A 15,744-nucleotide genomic window follows, 5' to 3' on the forward strand; every position below is an offset into this window, starting at 1 on the left:
CACTGGATCAGGCCAAAGGCCCATCTAGTCCAGCTTCCTGTGTCTCACAGTGGCCCACCAAATGCCCCAGGGAGCACACAAGACAACAAGAGACCTGCATCCTGGTGCCCTCACAACCCACTTTTTTCCCAGGCTTCTCTCCTGGCTCCCCAAGCATTGAAGCTATTCAAGCCAGAACGGGCCAGTCCGCTACCATTTTAGGTTGTTTCTCTGTCTCTCCAAATGCCCTACCTTCCTTCTTTCCCTCACAGAAGAGCAACCTTGTTCCCTTGCCTGCTCCTTTCCAGGCTACTGCATTATTGCATGCTAATATTTCACAGTTTCTTTACAGTCCTTGCTTTCCACCTTGGAATCCCTTGGAGTCACTGCCTGTCTAAAATAGAGCAGACATTTTTTGGGCTAAGTGGGCCAATTGTCTAGTTCAGTGGTTCTCATGCTTTTTTGAATGGGGGTTCCTTTGACCTACTGGGCCATGTCTCCCCGTCAGAGCTACAATCCTATACATTGGCTAGGGCAATGGAAAGATTATGTGGCTCCACTAGCTGGTTTCTATAGTATTCATGGTACCTGCTGAGGGTCAGAAGTGACAACACTAAACAGGAAGTGACATCACTTAGTAGATGACAGCCAGAAATACGGACTTTGTTCTCACATAGAAATTCATTAACTGCAAATGACAGAAGAGAAAATTTGCAAATCATGTTCATAATCTCAAGATTTGAGAGGACCTAATTATCATGCTGGGAGAGCCCAATTATAATGGGCTAGATAAATTGCTTCCAGGGGGCACATCTGGCCCATGGGCCATACGTTTGACACCCCTGGTGTAGTGCAATAAAAGCAGCCATGTATGAACATACATGCTTGGCAAGTGGGATGGAGTTTCAAAATGCCACAGGGATCCTTTCCCAAATATGATCCCCATCAGGATGAATGGCTCATACTCAACATTTTTCTACTTATGAATCATTACTTTCCTTGTTGCTGTGGCATGATACAAAATATCTACATATTCTAACATCTTTCTTATTTTGTTATGCCTTGAAATTGCATGTAGTTTTACATTTCTTAAATTGCATTTAAAATAACTATCTTGCATTAACATGACAAGATAGGTGTTTAGATTTGTTAGGCACTGGGGAACGTTTTGGGACAAGCGGGGCCTGTACAAGAGGGATGGGCTCCACTTGAACCAGAATGGAACCAGACTGCTGGCGCATAACATTAAAAAGGTGGCAAAGCAGCTTTTAAACTGATCCCTGGGGGAAGGCCGACAGGAGCTGAGGGGCATCCGGTTCGGGACTCCTCATCCCTATGATCATCCCTATGGGATGATCCCTATGGGATGAGGATGGGAAGGTTAGAGAATAACAAGACAAAGGCAGAGCAGGAGAAGAAATTGGGAAAGGTAGCGTGAAAAGAGAGCGACTAAGATGATTACGGGGCTGGGGCACCTTCCTTATGAGGAAAGGCTACGGCGTTTGGGCCTCTTCAGCCTAGAAAAGAGACGCTTGAGGGGGGACATGATTGAGACATACAAAATTATGCAGGGGATGGACAGAGTGGATAGGGAGATGCTCTTTACACTCTCACATAATACCAGAACCAGGGGACATCCACTAAAATTGAGTGTTGGGCGGGTTAGGACGGACAAAAGAAAATATTTCTTTATTCAGCGCGTGGTCGGTCTGTGGAACTCCTTGCCACAGGATGTGGTGCTGGCGTCTAGCCTAGACGCCTTTAAAAGGGGATTGGACGAGTTTCTGGAGGAAAAATCCATTATGGGGTACAAGCCATGATGTGTATGCGCAACCTCCTGATTTTAGGAATGGGTTAAGTCAGAATGCCAGATGTAGGGGAGAGCACCAGGATGAGGTCTCTTGTTATCTGGTGTGCTCCCTGGGGCATTTGGTGGGCCGCTGTGAGATACAGGAAGCTGGACTAGATGGGCCTATGGCCTGATCCAGTGGGGCTGTTCTTATGTTCTTATGTTCTTATGTTCTTATGTGATGGGATGTGATAGATGGTTTGGCACAATGAGAGGATGTGGGGACAAAGGAGCGAATAAGCAGCCCATCCTGGGGCATTCCGTGTACAAATGCTTTTATGCGAATGCCCGAAGTCTACGAGCAAAGGTGGGAGAACTAGAATGTCTGGTGACTAGTTAAAACATTGACATAGTGGGCATAACGGAAACCTGGTGGAATGCGGAGAATCAGTGGGATACCGCAATCCCGGGCTATAAACTCTACAGGAGGGACAGGCAGGGACGTGTTAGAGGTGGGGTGGCTGTTTATGTTAAGGAAGGGATAGAATCCAGCAAAGTAGAGATTGAAGGTGGGTCCGACTCCACCTTAGAATATCTGTGGGTTAAATTACCAGGCTTGTGCAGCGATGTAATACTGGGGGCGTGCTATCGTCCTCCAGACCAGAAATCGGATGGGGACCTTGAAATGAGGAAACAGATCAGGGAGGTGACAAGGAGGGACAGGGTTGTAATCATGGGGGACTTCAACTATCCTCATATAGACTGGGTCAATTTGTGTTCTGGTCACGATAAGGAGATTGGATTTCTTGACGTGCTTAATGACTGTGCCTTAGAGCAGCTAGTCACGGAGCCCACCAGAGGGCAGGTGACTCTGGATTTAATATTGTGTGGTACACAGGACCTGGTTAGAGATGTAAATGTTACTGAGCCATTGGGGAACAGTGATCATGCTGCAATCCGTTTTGACGTGCATGTTGGGGGAAGAATACCAGGCAAATCTCTAACAAAAACCCTTGACTTCCGATGGGCGGACTTCCCTCAAATGAGGAGGCTGGTTAGAAGGAGGTTAAAAGGGAGGGTAAAAAGAGTCCAGTCTCTCCAAAGTGCATGGAGGCTGCTTAAAACAACAGTAATAGAGGCCCAGCAGAGGTGTATACTGCAAAGAAAGAAGGGTTCCACTAAATCCAGGAGGGTGCCCTCATGGCTAACGAGCCAAGTTAGAGAGGCTGTGAAGGGCAAGGAAGCTTCCTTCCATAAATGGAAGTCTTGCCCTAATGAGGAGAATAAAAAGGAACATAAATTGTGGCAAAAGAAATGTAAGAAGGTGATATGGGAGGCCAAGCAAGACTATGAGGAACGCATGGCCGGCAACATTCAGGGGAATAATAAAAGCTTCTTCAAATATGTTAGAAGCAGGAAACCCGCCAGAGAAGCGGTTGGCCCTCTGGATGGTGAGGGAGGGAAAGGGGAGATAAAAGGAGACTTAGAGATGGCAGAGAAATTAAATGAGTTCTTTGCATCTGTCTTCACGGCAGAAGACCTCGGGCAGATACCACTGCCCAAACGGCCCCTCCTAACCGAGGAGTTAAATCAGATAGAGGTTAAAAGAGAAGATGTTTCAGACCTCATTGATAAATTAAAGATCAATAAGTCACCGGACCCTGATGGCATCCACCCAAGGGTTATTAAGGAATTGAAGAATGAAGTTGCAGATCTCTTGACTAAGATATGCAACTTGTCCCTCAAAATGGCCACGGTGCCAGAAGATTGGAGGATAGCAAATGTCACGCCTATCTTTAAAAAGGGAAAGAGGGGGGACCCAGGAAACTATAGGCCGGTCAGCCTAACATCTATACCGGGTAAGATGGTGGAATGCCTCATCAAAGATAGGATCTCAAAACACATAGACGAACAGGCCTTGCTGAGGGAGAGTCAGCATGGCTTCTGTAAGGGTAAGTCTTGCCTCACAAACCTTATAGAATTCTTTGAAAAGGTCAACAGGCATGTGGATGCGGGAGAACCCGTGGACATTATATATCTGGACTTTCAGAAGGCGTTTGACATGGTCCCTCACCAAAGGCTACTGAAAAAACTCCACAGTCAGGGAATTAGAGGACAGGTCCTCTCATGGATTGAGAACTGGTTGGAGGCCAGGAAGCAGAGAGTGGGTGTCAATGGGCAATTTTCACAATGGAGAGAGGTGAAAAGCGGTATGCCCCAAGGATCTGTCCTGGGACCGGTGCTTTTCAACCTCTTCATAAATGACCTGGAGACAGGGGTGAGCAGTGAGGTTGCAAAGTTTGCGGACGACACCAAACTTTTCCGAGTGGTGAAGACCAGAAGTGATTGTGAGGAGCTCCAGAAGGATCTCTCTAGACTGGCAGAATGGGCAGCAAAATGGCAGATGCGCTTCAATGTCAGTAAGTGTAAGGTCATGCACATTGGGGTAAAAAATCAAAACTTTAGATATAGGCTGATGGGTTCTGAGCTGTCTGTGACAGATCGGGAGAGAGATCTTGGGGTGGTGGTGGACAGGTTGATGAAAGTGTCGACCCAATGTGCGGCGGCAGTGAAGAAGGCTAATTCTATGTTTGGGATCATTAGGAAGGGTATTGAGAACAAAACGGCTAATATTATAATGCCGTGTACAAATCTATGGTAAGGCCACACCTGGAGTATTGTGTCCAGTTCTGGTCGCCGCATCTCAAAAAGGACATAGTGGAAATGGAAAAGGTGCAAAAGAGAGCGACTAAGATGATTACGGGGCTGGGGCACCTTCCTTATGAGGAAAGGCTACAACGTTTGGGCCTCTTCAGCCTAGAAAAGAGACGCCTGAGGGGGGACATGATTGAGACATACAAAATTATGCAGGGAATGGACAGAGTGGATAGGGAGATGCTCTTTACACTCTCACATAACACCAGAACCAGGGGACATCCACGAAAATTGAGTGTTGGGAGAGTTAGAACAGACAAAAGAAAATATTTCTTTACTCAGCGTGTGGTTGGTCTGTGGAACTCCTTGCCACAGGATGTGGTGATGGCGTCTAGCCTGGACGCCTTTAAAAGGGGATTGGACAAGTTTCTGGAGGAAAAATCCATTATGGGGTACAAGCCATGATGTGTATGCGCAACCTCCTGATTTTAGAAATGGGCTATGTCAGAATGCCAGATGCAAGGAAGGGCACCAGGATGAGGTCTCTTGTTATCTAGTGTGCTCCCTGGGGCATTTGGTGGGCTGCTGTGAGATACAGGAAGCTGGACTAGATGGGCCTATGGCCTGATCCAGTGGGGCTGTTCTTATGTTCTTATGACAAAAAACCAGGAGAGAACAATTTTTTAAACATTACTTGTCGCAAAGACAACAATGGAATTGTGAACTTATTTTTCCTTCATCCTAAATATACACAGCATATGTAAAGAATATATTAAAATATATACATCTATACTAAACAGAATCTATACAAAACATTGAGGAAATATTTTCTCAAAGCTAAGAAACTGATCTTTGTTTTCAAATGGTTTCCATGCTATTTTAGCTATATTGCAATATATTTTGGTGCCAATCTTGTTTTGGTATAAAGCTGCAGTGCTTTGTGCAGAACAGAGGCATATTTTTGTATATCATTAACAATATTATAAATGACATCACAATAATCAGATATACTATATCTTCATTTTTGTTTGCACTATATTTTCCACCTGATGGTTTCAGAAAATTACTGCTGGAGTTCTTTTCCTCTTCATACACAGAATACAGTAATTTGCAAAGTCAAGCAAGGATGAAAATGTGATTGAAATATAAGAGGCTTTTTTAATGAAAATGTCGTTATTGCATTATAAATTATTTCTAGAAAGAGTTCCGGGGCCTCTCAGTCTTTTGAAGAGAATATCCTCCATTTTTAGACACAGCTATTCTGAAGATATTATTGTTTTAACATACACCTATCAATTATGCTAATTTGGGGAATTTTTCATCTTTAAATAAGGAAGCATTCTACTCAGATGAAGGAAATTGCTTCAATATCATTTAAAAAATAGATCTAAACCTTTACATATATATGTATTTTTTTTTTTTATTTTTTTTTTTGGTTCCAAAAACCAAGTTTTGTGTATTCACAGCTAATGGTCCCTGGGTTATTCTTATTCATTCCATTAAGCTGCCACCTTTTCCAGCTCTGTCATCTTGCATTTTTCCTGTTTAAACTAGAAAATATTAGTTGACATTTCTGCCTAAACACGAAGCTCCTACATTTTATTGATTGCAGTCCACAGGTTTCTCACTTAACTCTGAAGTTAATGACCAGGGTGTGTTAAATGATTTATATCAAATGAAAACTGATAAGAAAAGTCCTTGAAAACATCATTGGTTGCCATATCCATTTGTTAAACTCAACGTGCTGCTAAATGTGAGCTCAGAGTTTGAAACTAGATGTTTAGACTTCTGAACAAAAAACAAAAAAACAAAATTATAAGGAAGTATTGTCAGCAGTCCACAAAAAAATAACAAACCAACCTTTCAACCTCTTCTCAATCAAGGCATAGGATTAGGGTTAGGATGTCCAGGAAAATATATTTTCCCCCAATTATTAAGGAAAAAAAACAGAGTTTTGTCATAGCTGACAATCTAAATCATGTCCTATACCCACTAAATGCTACTGCAATGAGGAATGATGTATCCAGCATTTGGGTTACATAGGCTTTGACAACACTGATCAATTTACAGAGGTCAGGGGAAAGGTATAAAGCTGTTCTAAACTATCTATGGTCTGTTTCCATCCACTCTTCTTCCCTGCTGTTAGCACAACTTCATGTGAATTGAGGTCATCATATTTTGGGTATCCCTACCTATCAGTGGCATTGAGCATGACACTCAAGTACATGAGGATGACTCTCTCTGCTCCATGCAGTGAGCTGGATAGCCAAGGGGCAAATCCTCTAGTGAACACGACGTCTAGACCAACTCTTATTCCAGGCATTTACTTGCCCCTCCACAGGTGATCTCTGCTATAAAAACAAATGGCAATGTTCATCATATACAGTATTACAGGGGTGCCCAAACCCCAGCCCTGGGGCCATTTGTGGCCCTCGAGTCCTCTCAATGCGGCCCTCAGGGAGCCCCCAGTCTCCAATGAGCCTCTGGCCCTCTGGAGATTTGTTGGAGCCAACACTGGCCAAACGCAACTGTTCTCAGCATGAGGGCGACTGTTTGACCTCTCGCAGTAGCTGTGGGATGAGGGCTCCCTCCATTGCTTGCTGTTTCATGTCTGTGATGAAGTAGCTGCAGCAAAGGAAAGGCCAGCCTTGCTTTGTGCAAGGCCTTTTATAGGCCTTGAGCTATTGCAAGACCTTCATTGATCAATATAAGTTAATCTTTAATATATTCATTTATGTAAACTTACGCAAATTTATTCAAATTTTAAATGTAAATTAATTCTTCCCCCCCCCGGCCCCTCTCTGCCACAGTGTCAGAGAGAAGATGTGGCCCTCCTGCTAAAAACTTTGGACACCCCTGCAGTATTAAGTGAGATTGCGGCACATAAACATGCTTAGAGCTGCACATTATGTACCTTTCAGCCCTCACTTGGCAGGGTTCTGGTTAAGTTCTATGAGAGGTAAAGAATGATCTGAGGAGCCAGAGGAAGATAGCAGAATCAAGTCAGGCATAAATGGAGCAGACTAGGTATGTAGACAAGGACAGGCAGATGGTCAGGTCCCTGAAGACAGCAGTATGGAGGTCTAAGATGTTGATGTGGGCAAGATACAGTTTGTGAGACTACTCAGGGCAACTAGTTAATCAGACTTGACAGCCCAATCATAATTAAATTCCTCTGTGCTGATGTAGTGGTACGAGCATGGATTGTACTGCATCCTGCAGGGGAATTTTACATGTTGGAGGTCTCAATGAGGTAAGGTGACAGTCATCCCCTTGCCCCAGGGAAAACCTCAGCAGGTGCAATGAGGCAACTTGGACCTGTGCCTGCTAAATCACTGGTGCAAGTCTGCACTGCCCCCATATCAGCAGATGGGCTTGGGAAGGGAGACAGGATACAGTGTGCACTGCTGCCACTGATCCTGACCCCTTCTGGGCCTGAGCCACCTACCTCTTTCTCACTATAGCCCTCTCCCCACCCTGTTATACCCCCTCCCCACCTATGAAAGAATCTCATGGAAAGTCTTTGTGAACGTAAACAAATATTAATATATTGATTGCTTTGGTTTTGTGATGCCACACTGAATACAAATTCAATTTTTTTTTGGGGGGGGGGGGAAGGATTATCATAGTGTTTTATGGTTTTCTTCATCTATATGTTTTCCTACCTGGCCCATCCCAGTCTTCTGTTTCTAGCGTAAGCAGCCCAGGTTTCTCCAATCGTGCATCCCCATCAGAATCTGCTGCTTCTTGGCTGCCCTCTTCATCACCTATCAATTCATCAAGAAAACAGGTACAATTAAGATGTACACTTCAATGTAGAAATAAGACCAAATATCACTACTGTAGGCAATATTGCTTTCTCAGTTAACAAACGCTTTTTAAATGAACAATGCATGCTAAGGCGACAGTATAAAGAATGCTGAGAGTGACAGAACTCTCAGTAGAGAAGGACTTACAAGAGTGTGCATATACACATATACAAGGTATGATTTTCAAGACTGAAGTCACAGGGTGTTACGGTTTGTGGATCCACAAGTTCATTTAATCTCCTTAAATTAGATGGTTTCTCTATAATAATTAGTCAGAAAGGCAATGGCCATCAAAATTAAAATGTTTGAGAACAATTTGTTCAAACTTCATTGTGATTATTCATTTGTGGTTTCAAAGACTGCAATTCAAGATACACACTTATCTGGCAGTAAGCCCCATTGAACTCAATGGGGCTTACCTCTGAGTAAACAGGAATAGCATTGCACTGCCAATCCTATATGATTAGATAAGATACACAGATTAGATAGATTTTAAGCTTCTAAATTTGAATCTGAAATACAAAGACATTAACAATGCAATCATATTTAATCAAATACGCATATTTAATTCAATAGAACATATTAATTCAATTTAATAGAACATATTTAATTCAATGGAACATATTTAGGAACAAACATCAAAATTCTCACTTCAAACCTGAAATAGCAAAACTGAAAGAGAAGATTTAAGGGACAACATTGCCAAAGCAATGGAGTGCCATGTTATTTCCAACCATATAAGCAATGAAAGATGTCTCTTTGTCTTATATACAGGGTTTAACTAGAGGGGGTTTTCTGAAAGGGTCAGTGGTTGGACTTAGATATTCTTGTGCAGATGCAAGATTTTTGGACTAGTTGGAGAGGGGGGATAGGTTTGTGTGCAGTTTCCAGGGGAACAGGGAAAAACAGCCAGGGCAAGACAGGTTTTCATAAACAAAAGTTGAAATTCAAGATTCTTGAAAAGTTAAATGAGTTAAGTGCATCTTTAACATTTAGGTTACATTCAGCTGGGAAGTTTTGATGGCTCCAATTTTTTTCGGCTCCAAGGTATTAGAAATTTGATGGCTCCAATTTTTTTCGGCTCCAAGGTATTAGAAACATTTTTCACCCCGGATGCAGTTTTCCCATTGAGGTGTACAAGGCATAACTTTAGTCAGGACTCACTCAAAGATCTATTTTCATAGCCAGATTTCAGTTGTGCAACTTTTAAGTAGTGATAAGAGAATTCAATCATATGCAGAGTGACAATTCTTTACCTTTTGAGTAATGGCAGCCTATCCCAGGCATCTAGAAGTAGTGGGAAATGAATACAGTTCAAAAGGTGGGACCTGCAGCTTGGTTTGAATCCCAGCACCTCATATTTTATAAACTAATCCCGATCGCCCAATTACAGCAGAGAGATCGGAGTGTGTATGGCCAGGCAGAACACAGGAGCCCCTTCCCCTGAGGGGATTGGCGAAGGGCTGTGGCTAGGGGGAGCACAGGTAATTTAAGGACACAGCAACAGCCCCCCTTCCTTCTTTGCACACTGAGTGGACCTGACCCCATCCAGCCACCTTGGACTCAGGAACAGTGCAACTTCCGAGGAGGCTTCCTGCACTGGATCCCACGTGCAGCGTGTTTGATCTGTAAGGTGGGGATGGGGGTTTGGACAGGCTCTGCCCAAGGAAAGGATCAGGTGCAGTCCAGGCACACTTTCCTGGGAGTAAGCCCCGTGGAGCACAGGGGGACTTGTTTTTGAGCAGTCATGCTTGGAGTGTGCACTCAGTCCCTGGCCTGGTGGGTGGAGGGGGCAGGCTGCCGCCTTCCAACTCGGAGCCAGGTCTCCCTGCTGGGCTCCAGGAGGTGTCCCACCGAGCGGACGACCTCCGGATCCCTGCGGCGGATCCCCGCCATGAGAGGCGGGCGCCAGCTCAATGCCTCTGCTGTCACCCACTTTCATGGGAGTAAGCCCCAGGAACTGTAATGGGGCTTACATCTGAGGAGCCAGGCAGAGGCTTAAGCACAGGGGTTGCAACCCCAACCACACTTTCCAGGGAGGAAGCCCCTTGGGCTATAATGGGGCTTGCTTCTGAGTAGGCATGCAGAGGCTTGGATCATGGGGCTGCAGTCCTGCCCCACTTTCGGGGAGTAAGCCTCTTGGACCTTAAGGGGGCTTGCTTATGAGTAGGCATGCAGAGGCTTTGACCATAGGGCTGCAGTCCTCGCCCCACTTTCCAGGGAGTAAGCCCTTTGAACTATAATGGGCCTTGCTTCTGAGGAGGCAGGAAGAGCCTTGGACTCTGGCGGCAATCTTAGACACACTTTCCTGAGAGTAAGGCCCATAGTCTATAATGGGCCTTGCTTCTGAGGAGGCAGGTAGAGCCTTGGACTTTGGCCAAAATCTCAGCCACCCTTTCCTGGGAGTAAGCCCCATGGACTATAAGGGGCCTTGCTTCTGAATGGGCATGTAGAGGCTTGGATAATAGGGCTGTAGTTCTTGCCCCACTTTCCAAGGAGTAAGCCCCTTGGGCTATAATGGGGCTTGTTTCTGAACAGGCACACAGAGGCTTGGTCATAGGCTGCAGTCCTCGCCCACTTTCCAGGGGTAAGCCCCGTGGGGGCTATAATGGGGCTTGCTTCTGAGTCCGCATGCTGAGGCTTGGAACATAGGGCTCAGATCCTTGCTCCAACTTCCAAAGAATAAGTTCCACCGAGTATAAGGGGTCTTGTTTCCGGGTAGACATAGCTGAACTTAAGGCTACAATCCTGTCCCCACTTTCCTGGGAGTGTGTTCTATCGATTTTAATGGGACTTACTGGTGGGACTTACTTACTTACTGGGACTTACTGATGAGTATACAGGCATAAGATGAGCTCCTGTGAGTGCAAGCCAGCACAGATCCAGTAGTTCCTAAACAGGCACATGGGGATGCAAGGAACTGGGGCGTCTCATCTTGCACCAGCCTGTAGGAGAGCATTACCCCCAGCCCAATTCAGCCCCCCCCAAGGTGGCCTACAAGGGAGCACCTTACTGGCTTGCGTGAGTGGCTGTGGCTGCTGCCTCCCCCCTCCCCCCCAAAAAAAACCCGGGCAAGCGCCTGACAAGGAGCAGCCCAGGGTCTGGTGGTCAGGATAGTAGAGAAACTCAAAGTATCTTACAGGGTTATTGCCTCCCGCCCTGGGCTGGGGAGAGGAGGGAGTTACAAGTGTCAGGCAATTTGGCTGAAGGGATTTTGATTTACGCCTCAGCCGTAATTTGGATGTGCCCTCTGGAGCCAGCCAGTTTAGAATATGGGGACATAAGACACCATGCCTGTCAGGGCTATGGTGTATTGTACTCAGCAGGGCTATGCTTGTGAGCAGCATTTCTAGATTTAGGGCTTTTCACTACCTAGTAAAACCCCACTGGGGGTGAAGGATCCCACAGTGGGACTTGAGACATGGCTGGTTATGCTGCCCAAAGGGGCTTGGGGAAGCTGGAAAGGTAGCAGTCACCTGTTAGCTAGTGGCAAGGCTTAGTAGTCCTAGGTGCTGGGAGATGTGCCACAGGAGCAGATCCCACGCACTTTTGAAGGCAGCTCAGCCGGCAACTTCACTAGGAGCGGTTGTTCACGAGCACATGCCTGCAGGCTCTGCGGCATAAAGCAAGCAGTCTCTGCGCACCTTAGGGTGGAGTTGGCCCTGGTCTGGACCCTGAGGGTGAGCATGGAATAGCTGCAGAGTAGGCACTGCCTCCACTAGCAGCCAGAAATAGGAGCGGCACCAATTAGATTCCGCCCCCCCCCCCCGTTTACTTCATTGGTTGAAGCCTTTGACCTGACCATCGGTCACCAATGAATCACTGTAGCAGTGTAGTTGCTAGTTTCTTGGCCTGGGCCAAATGTGTTTTGTTAGTTTTGTAAGTTCCAAGTTACAACCAGCATTGGGATGCTGCAGGAGTCTGGGGAGAGCTTCACTTCTCTAGGCATTTTGAAATGAACATGCAGACACTTTTGCCCAGCACGTCTCTTGAATAAATAAGGACAGAGTTGGGTCTCTTCCCCCTTTTAGGAAGAGTAGCCTGGCAGCCGGCTCAGGGGCACGCCTGGACTCTGAGCGCAGTCCTCTGAGACCTTGGCTCAACAAGAACCAGTATGCCACCTGAGCATGGGTGGCATAACCTTGCAGATCCAGCTGCCGGAGTAAGACATGCAGGTTCAGCAGATTTGGCAGGTCAGCTCCCTTCCCACTGGAAGGTCCCCCCCCCTTTTGTCTCTCATGCCCTCACTACTGGTGCTAGATAACGAGACCTTTCAGTTAGGCCCAGGAGCGGATGGCAGGATTACGCTAGGGACTTGCAAAATAGCGAAGATACCGGCAGGTTTTAGTAGAGCCGCCTTTATAGTTGCTGATGGGCACAAGCCAGCTACCCCCAGCATCATGTGCCAGGATTAACATGAAATTTGCTTATGTTGCCCTTTGGCTTGTGAGGCTTCACTGGGCAGCCTAGTATCTGGGTATCTTTAAGGGGACGCATTCCCCCCCCCCCCAACGAGCTGCTTGCCAAATCCAGGTTTGCACCCCTCCAACAAGCATTGTGGCATGATGATTGCAGGTTGAGTCTTAACACAACATACTGGCACCTGCAGATGGATGAGACTGACCAGAAGGGGCATGGACGATGGTGCGGTCGTGGCTCCCCTAACTGTCGCATCTGCCCAGCTTACACCAGCCCAGCCACCCGCAACGATCTCCTCCCAGGCACCTGACCTCCTCCTTGTTAATACTTCATCAGTTTCAGAGGATATTTAGAGGCACATGGGGAGCCCCTGGCCATCTCCGATTGCTTACAACATGTACTCCATCTATGTGGGAGCTGCTTTGAAAGCTGCCTGGCCAGGCTTCAGCACCCAAGGAATTGAGCAGAGTGGATGGGGACGCGCTGGCGCATTTAATACTACTGAGCAGAGTGGATGGGGATGCGCTGGTACATTTAATACTATGTTTTCCCTGGGCATCAGCAGGGCATTTAGCAACTCACTTGGTGGGCATGCTGCCCCTGCTCCTTGAGAGACGAGGTCTCAGCCTCCTTTTCTGTATTAAAATGCTAATAAAGTGGCCCTTTCTCCCACGTGTGTTGTCTCGAGTGCTCACTGGACTGTGCCCAGACAAACAGCAGATACGGTACACTGTGTGTCAGCTGGGACTACAATTTTTAGATAGCAGAATAAATGTTGGTGATCTTGTAGCTCCTAATCTGGGATCCCAAGATGGCCAGTACCAGTCATTCTTCTGCTGCCACCAGTCCCTAGCTTGTCAGGGCCTCACCCTTTGCAAGGCCTTGAAGGCCTCTGGGATATTCCCTTGGGGTTTCACCCAATGTTACCCATTAACCTGGCACTCAGTCAGAATTTAGGGCAGGACTGAAGCAGAGAAAGCAACACTCTTGAGACAAAACCGAGTTTATACACAAAAGATATTTAATAGCAATCTTTCAAATAGTTCAACAATGCAATTCAGCAGTGATACAACTAACAGCCCAATCCTATGCATGTCTACTCAGAAGTAAGTCACATCACAGTTTATGGGGCTTACTCCCAAGTAAGTGTGCATAGGATTGCAGCTTTAGTGATTTTAACTCTGTGATTCAGCTCTGTATCTCCACTCCAGTTTCCCACACTGAATGACTAGGAGCTTGTTCTTATATACACTTTGGGACTTGTATCACAAAGGATTTTTTTTTTTTCCAAATATCACTAAAAAACACATGATGTTTTTTGGAGCAAGGTGTTATTTTGCTATTCAAACTACACAGCGTTAGAAATTCCACTAAAATAAAATGTGTTAAAGACTGAAGTTCCAGTGTCAGGTAGGGATTTTCCACAATGCATATTAAATCCAAGCAGCTTCTAACAATGTCAGCCTCTCATAAAAATTTTCTTTTGCAACAGCACCTACTGAGCTTTCTTGACGAGTATCACAGCAGCTGTTAGTTCCATATAACACATTTTGCAATCAGTTAAATCTACAAAGTATTTTTTTTTTTTAACAATGAACAGTTCAGAAATGGCAGGTCTAGTTTCTTGTTCACAACTGCTTATCATAGCATAGATATCGTATATGTTTGCCAGGTGCTTTCTATAGTTAGGATACCTTCACAGAAGCCGCTTGTGAAAGATAAGGTCATAAAAGAGATGAAAAATGTGTGAGCTTCATACACTCAGGGTTTTATCATCAGACAAGATAGCTTTCCGTAAAGGACTTCTAGTTACAAACAGAAAGCTGCCAAAAGACAGAAGGGAAATGTGGAAAATTTGGAACTGAGTTCAAATTTACTCTTCCTGGAAGCATTAGTGCAAAACTAGGCTACTGGTATCACCAATCAGAAAAACACAACGGAAACTCTACTTAAAAGTGATAAAATATATCAGATTTTGGAGTGGCATGAGAAAGCTCATTTCTGTTGTTCTTGTTGACTACATATTCACTGTGTGTGCAGACTGCAGGAAAGTCTAATTGGTGTTAAAAATATAAGCACATAAGCAGAATATTATGGATCAGTCCAATCAATCTAGTTAAGCATTATATTTCCAACACAGTAGCCTGACAGATGTCTCTGCAAAATCCACAAGCAGGCCATAAAAGTCACAGACCCTCTCTGCCTCCATTATCTGATATTCAGATAATACTGCCCCTGAGCATGACTCTGACCATGTAGCCCCAGTGGCATCACTAGGGTTTGCGTCACCCAGTGCGGGATGCCAGCGCATCACCCCCCATGCAGTGGGCAGGGCAACACCCCAGGTGGTGGGAGTGGTGATGTACCATCACTCCACTCCCACTGGTTTTTTGGCTGTACCATTTGATAGAACAAAGATAGAACACATTCTGCATGAAATTACGCATTGATTGATATATAACATGATGGTGTTATTCCTCCAAATTATGATTTTAGTGATTTTGGTCACTAGTGGTGTCACACACACACCCCCAGGTGTCAACTCACTAACACCTTACTGCAGCAGTTCTCAAACTTTTAGCACTGAGACCCACTTTTTAGCATGACAATCTGTCCAAGACCCACCAGAAATTATGTCATGATGATAGTGACAAATTAAAATAAATAAGTATAAATAATTAAAGTAAAACAAATAATTAAATAAGCAGAAGCCAGCCCTGTTCCACCAAGTGAATCTCCTCTGCAGCCTGCCTGCAATAACACCCCCCTCCAAAACCAGTAAGGTTTTCAGCCCTACCCAATACCCAGTTCAATTTAAGAACTTCTGTTTAAACCAGATCACTGTCAGGATCCACCTGGCTTTGCAAGTCTCAGAAAAGTTCACCTTATCAGCTGAAGCCTGTTTTGATCCTTTTTTTGGGGGGGGGGGGGGGAGATGCTGCCTTCTGGAGCACTTGTTGAGCTCAAGGTGCATAGGATCAGGACCATTCTGTAGCCTTGCACTCTCCTTCACCTGATCTTCCACACCAGCCAAGGTACGCTTGCTTACTCGGGAGTAAACCCAACCCTGAGGCTTAGTTTCGCTTTCCATAG

The 15,744-nt window shown here is 45.4% G+C and overlaps 1 protein-coding gene across 2 annotated transcripts in view; it reads right to left on the reverse strand.

Annotated features, from left to right (window-relative positions):
- Positions 1-15,744, reverse strand: part of ZFPM2 (zinc finger protein, FOG family member 2) — a 422,481-nt gene that overhangs the window by 315,456 nt on the left and 91,281 nt on the right. For both annotated transcript variants that reach the window (XM_066626503.1, XM_066626502.1), the window contains one exon: positions 8,089-8,190. In XM_066626503.1, the coding sequence (XP_066482600.1) occupies positions 8,089-8,190 (102 nt within the window). The remainder of the gene's footprint in view (positions 1-8,088; positions 8,191-15,744) is intronic.

Source organism: Tiliqua scincoides, chromosome 4 (assembly GCF_035046505.1).
Source record: "Tiliqua scincoides isolate rTilSci1 chromosome 4, rTilSci1.hap2, whole genome shotgun sequence".
Lineage (NCBI taxonomy): Eukaryota > Metazoa > Chordata > Lepidosauria > Squamata > Scincidae > Tiliqua > Tiliqua scincoides.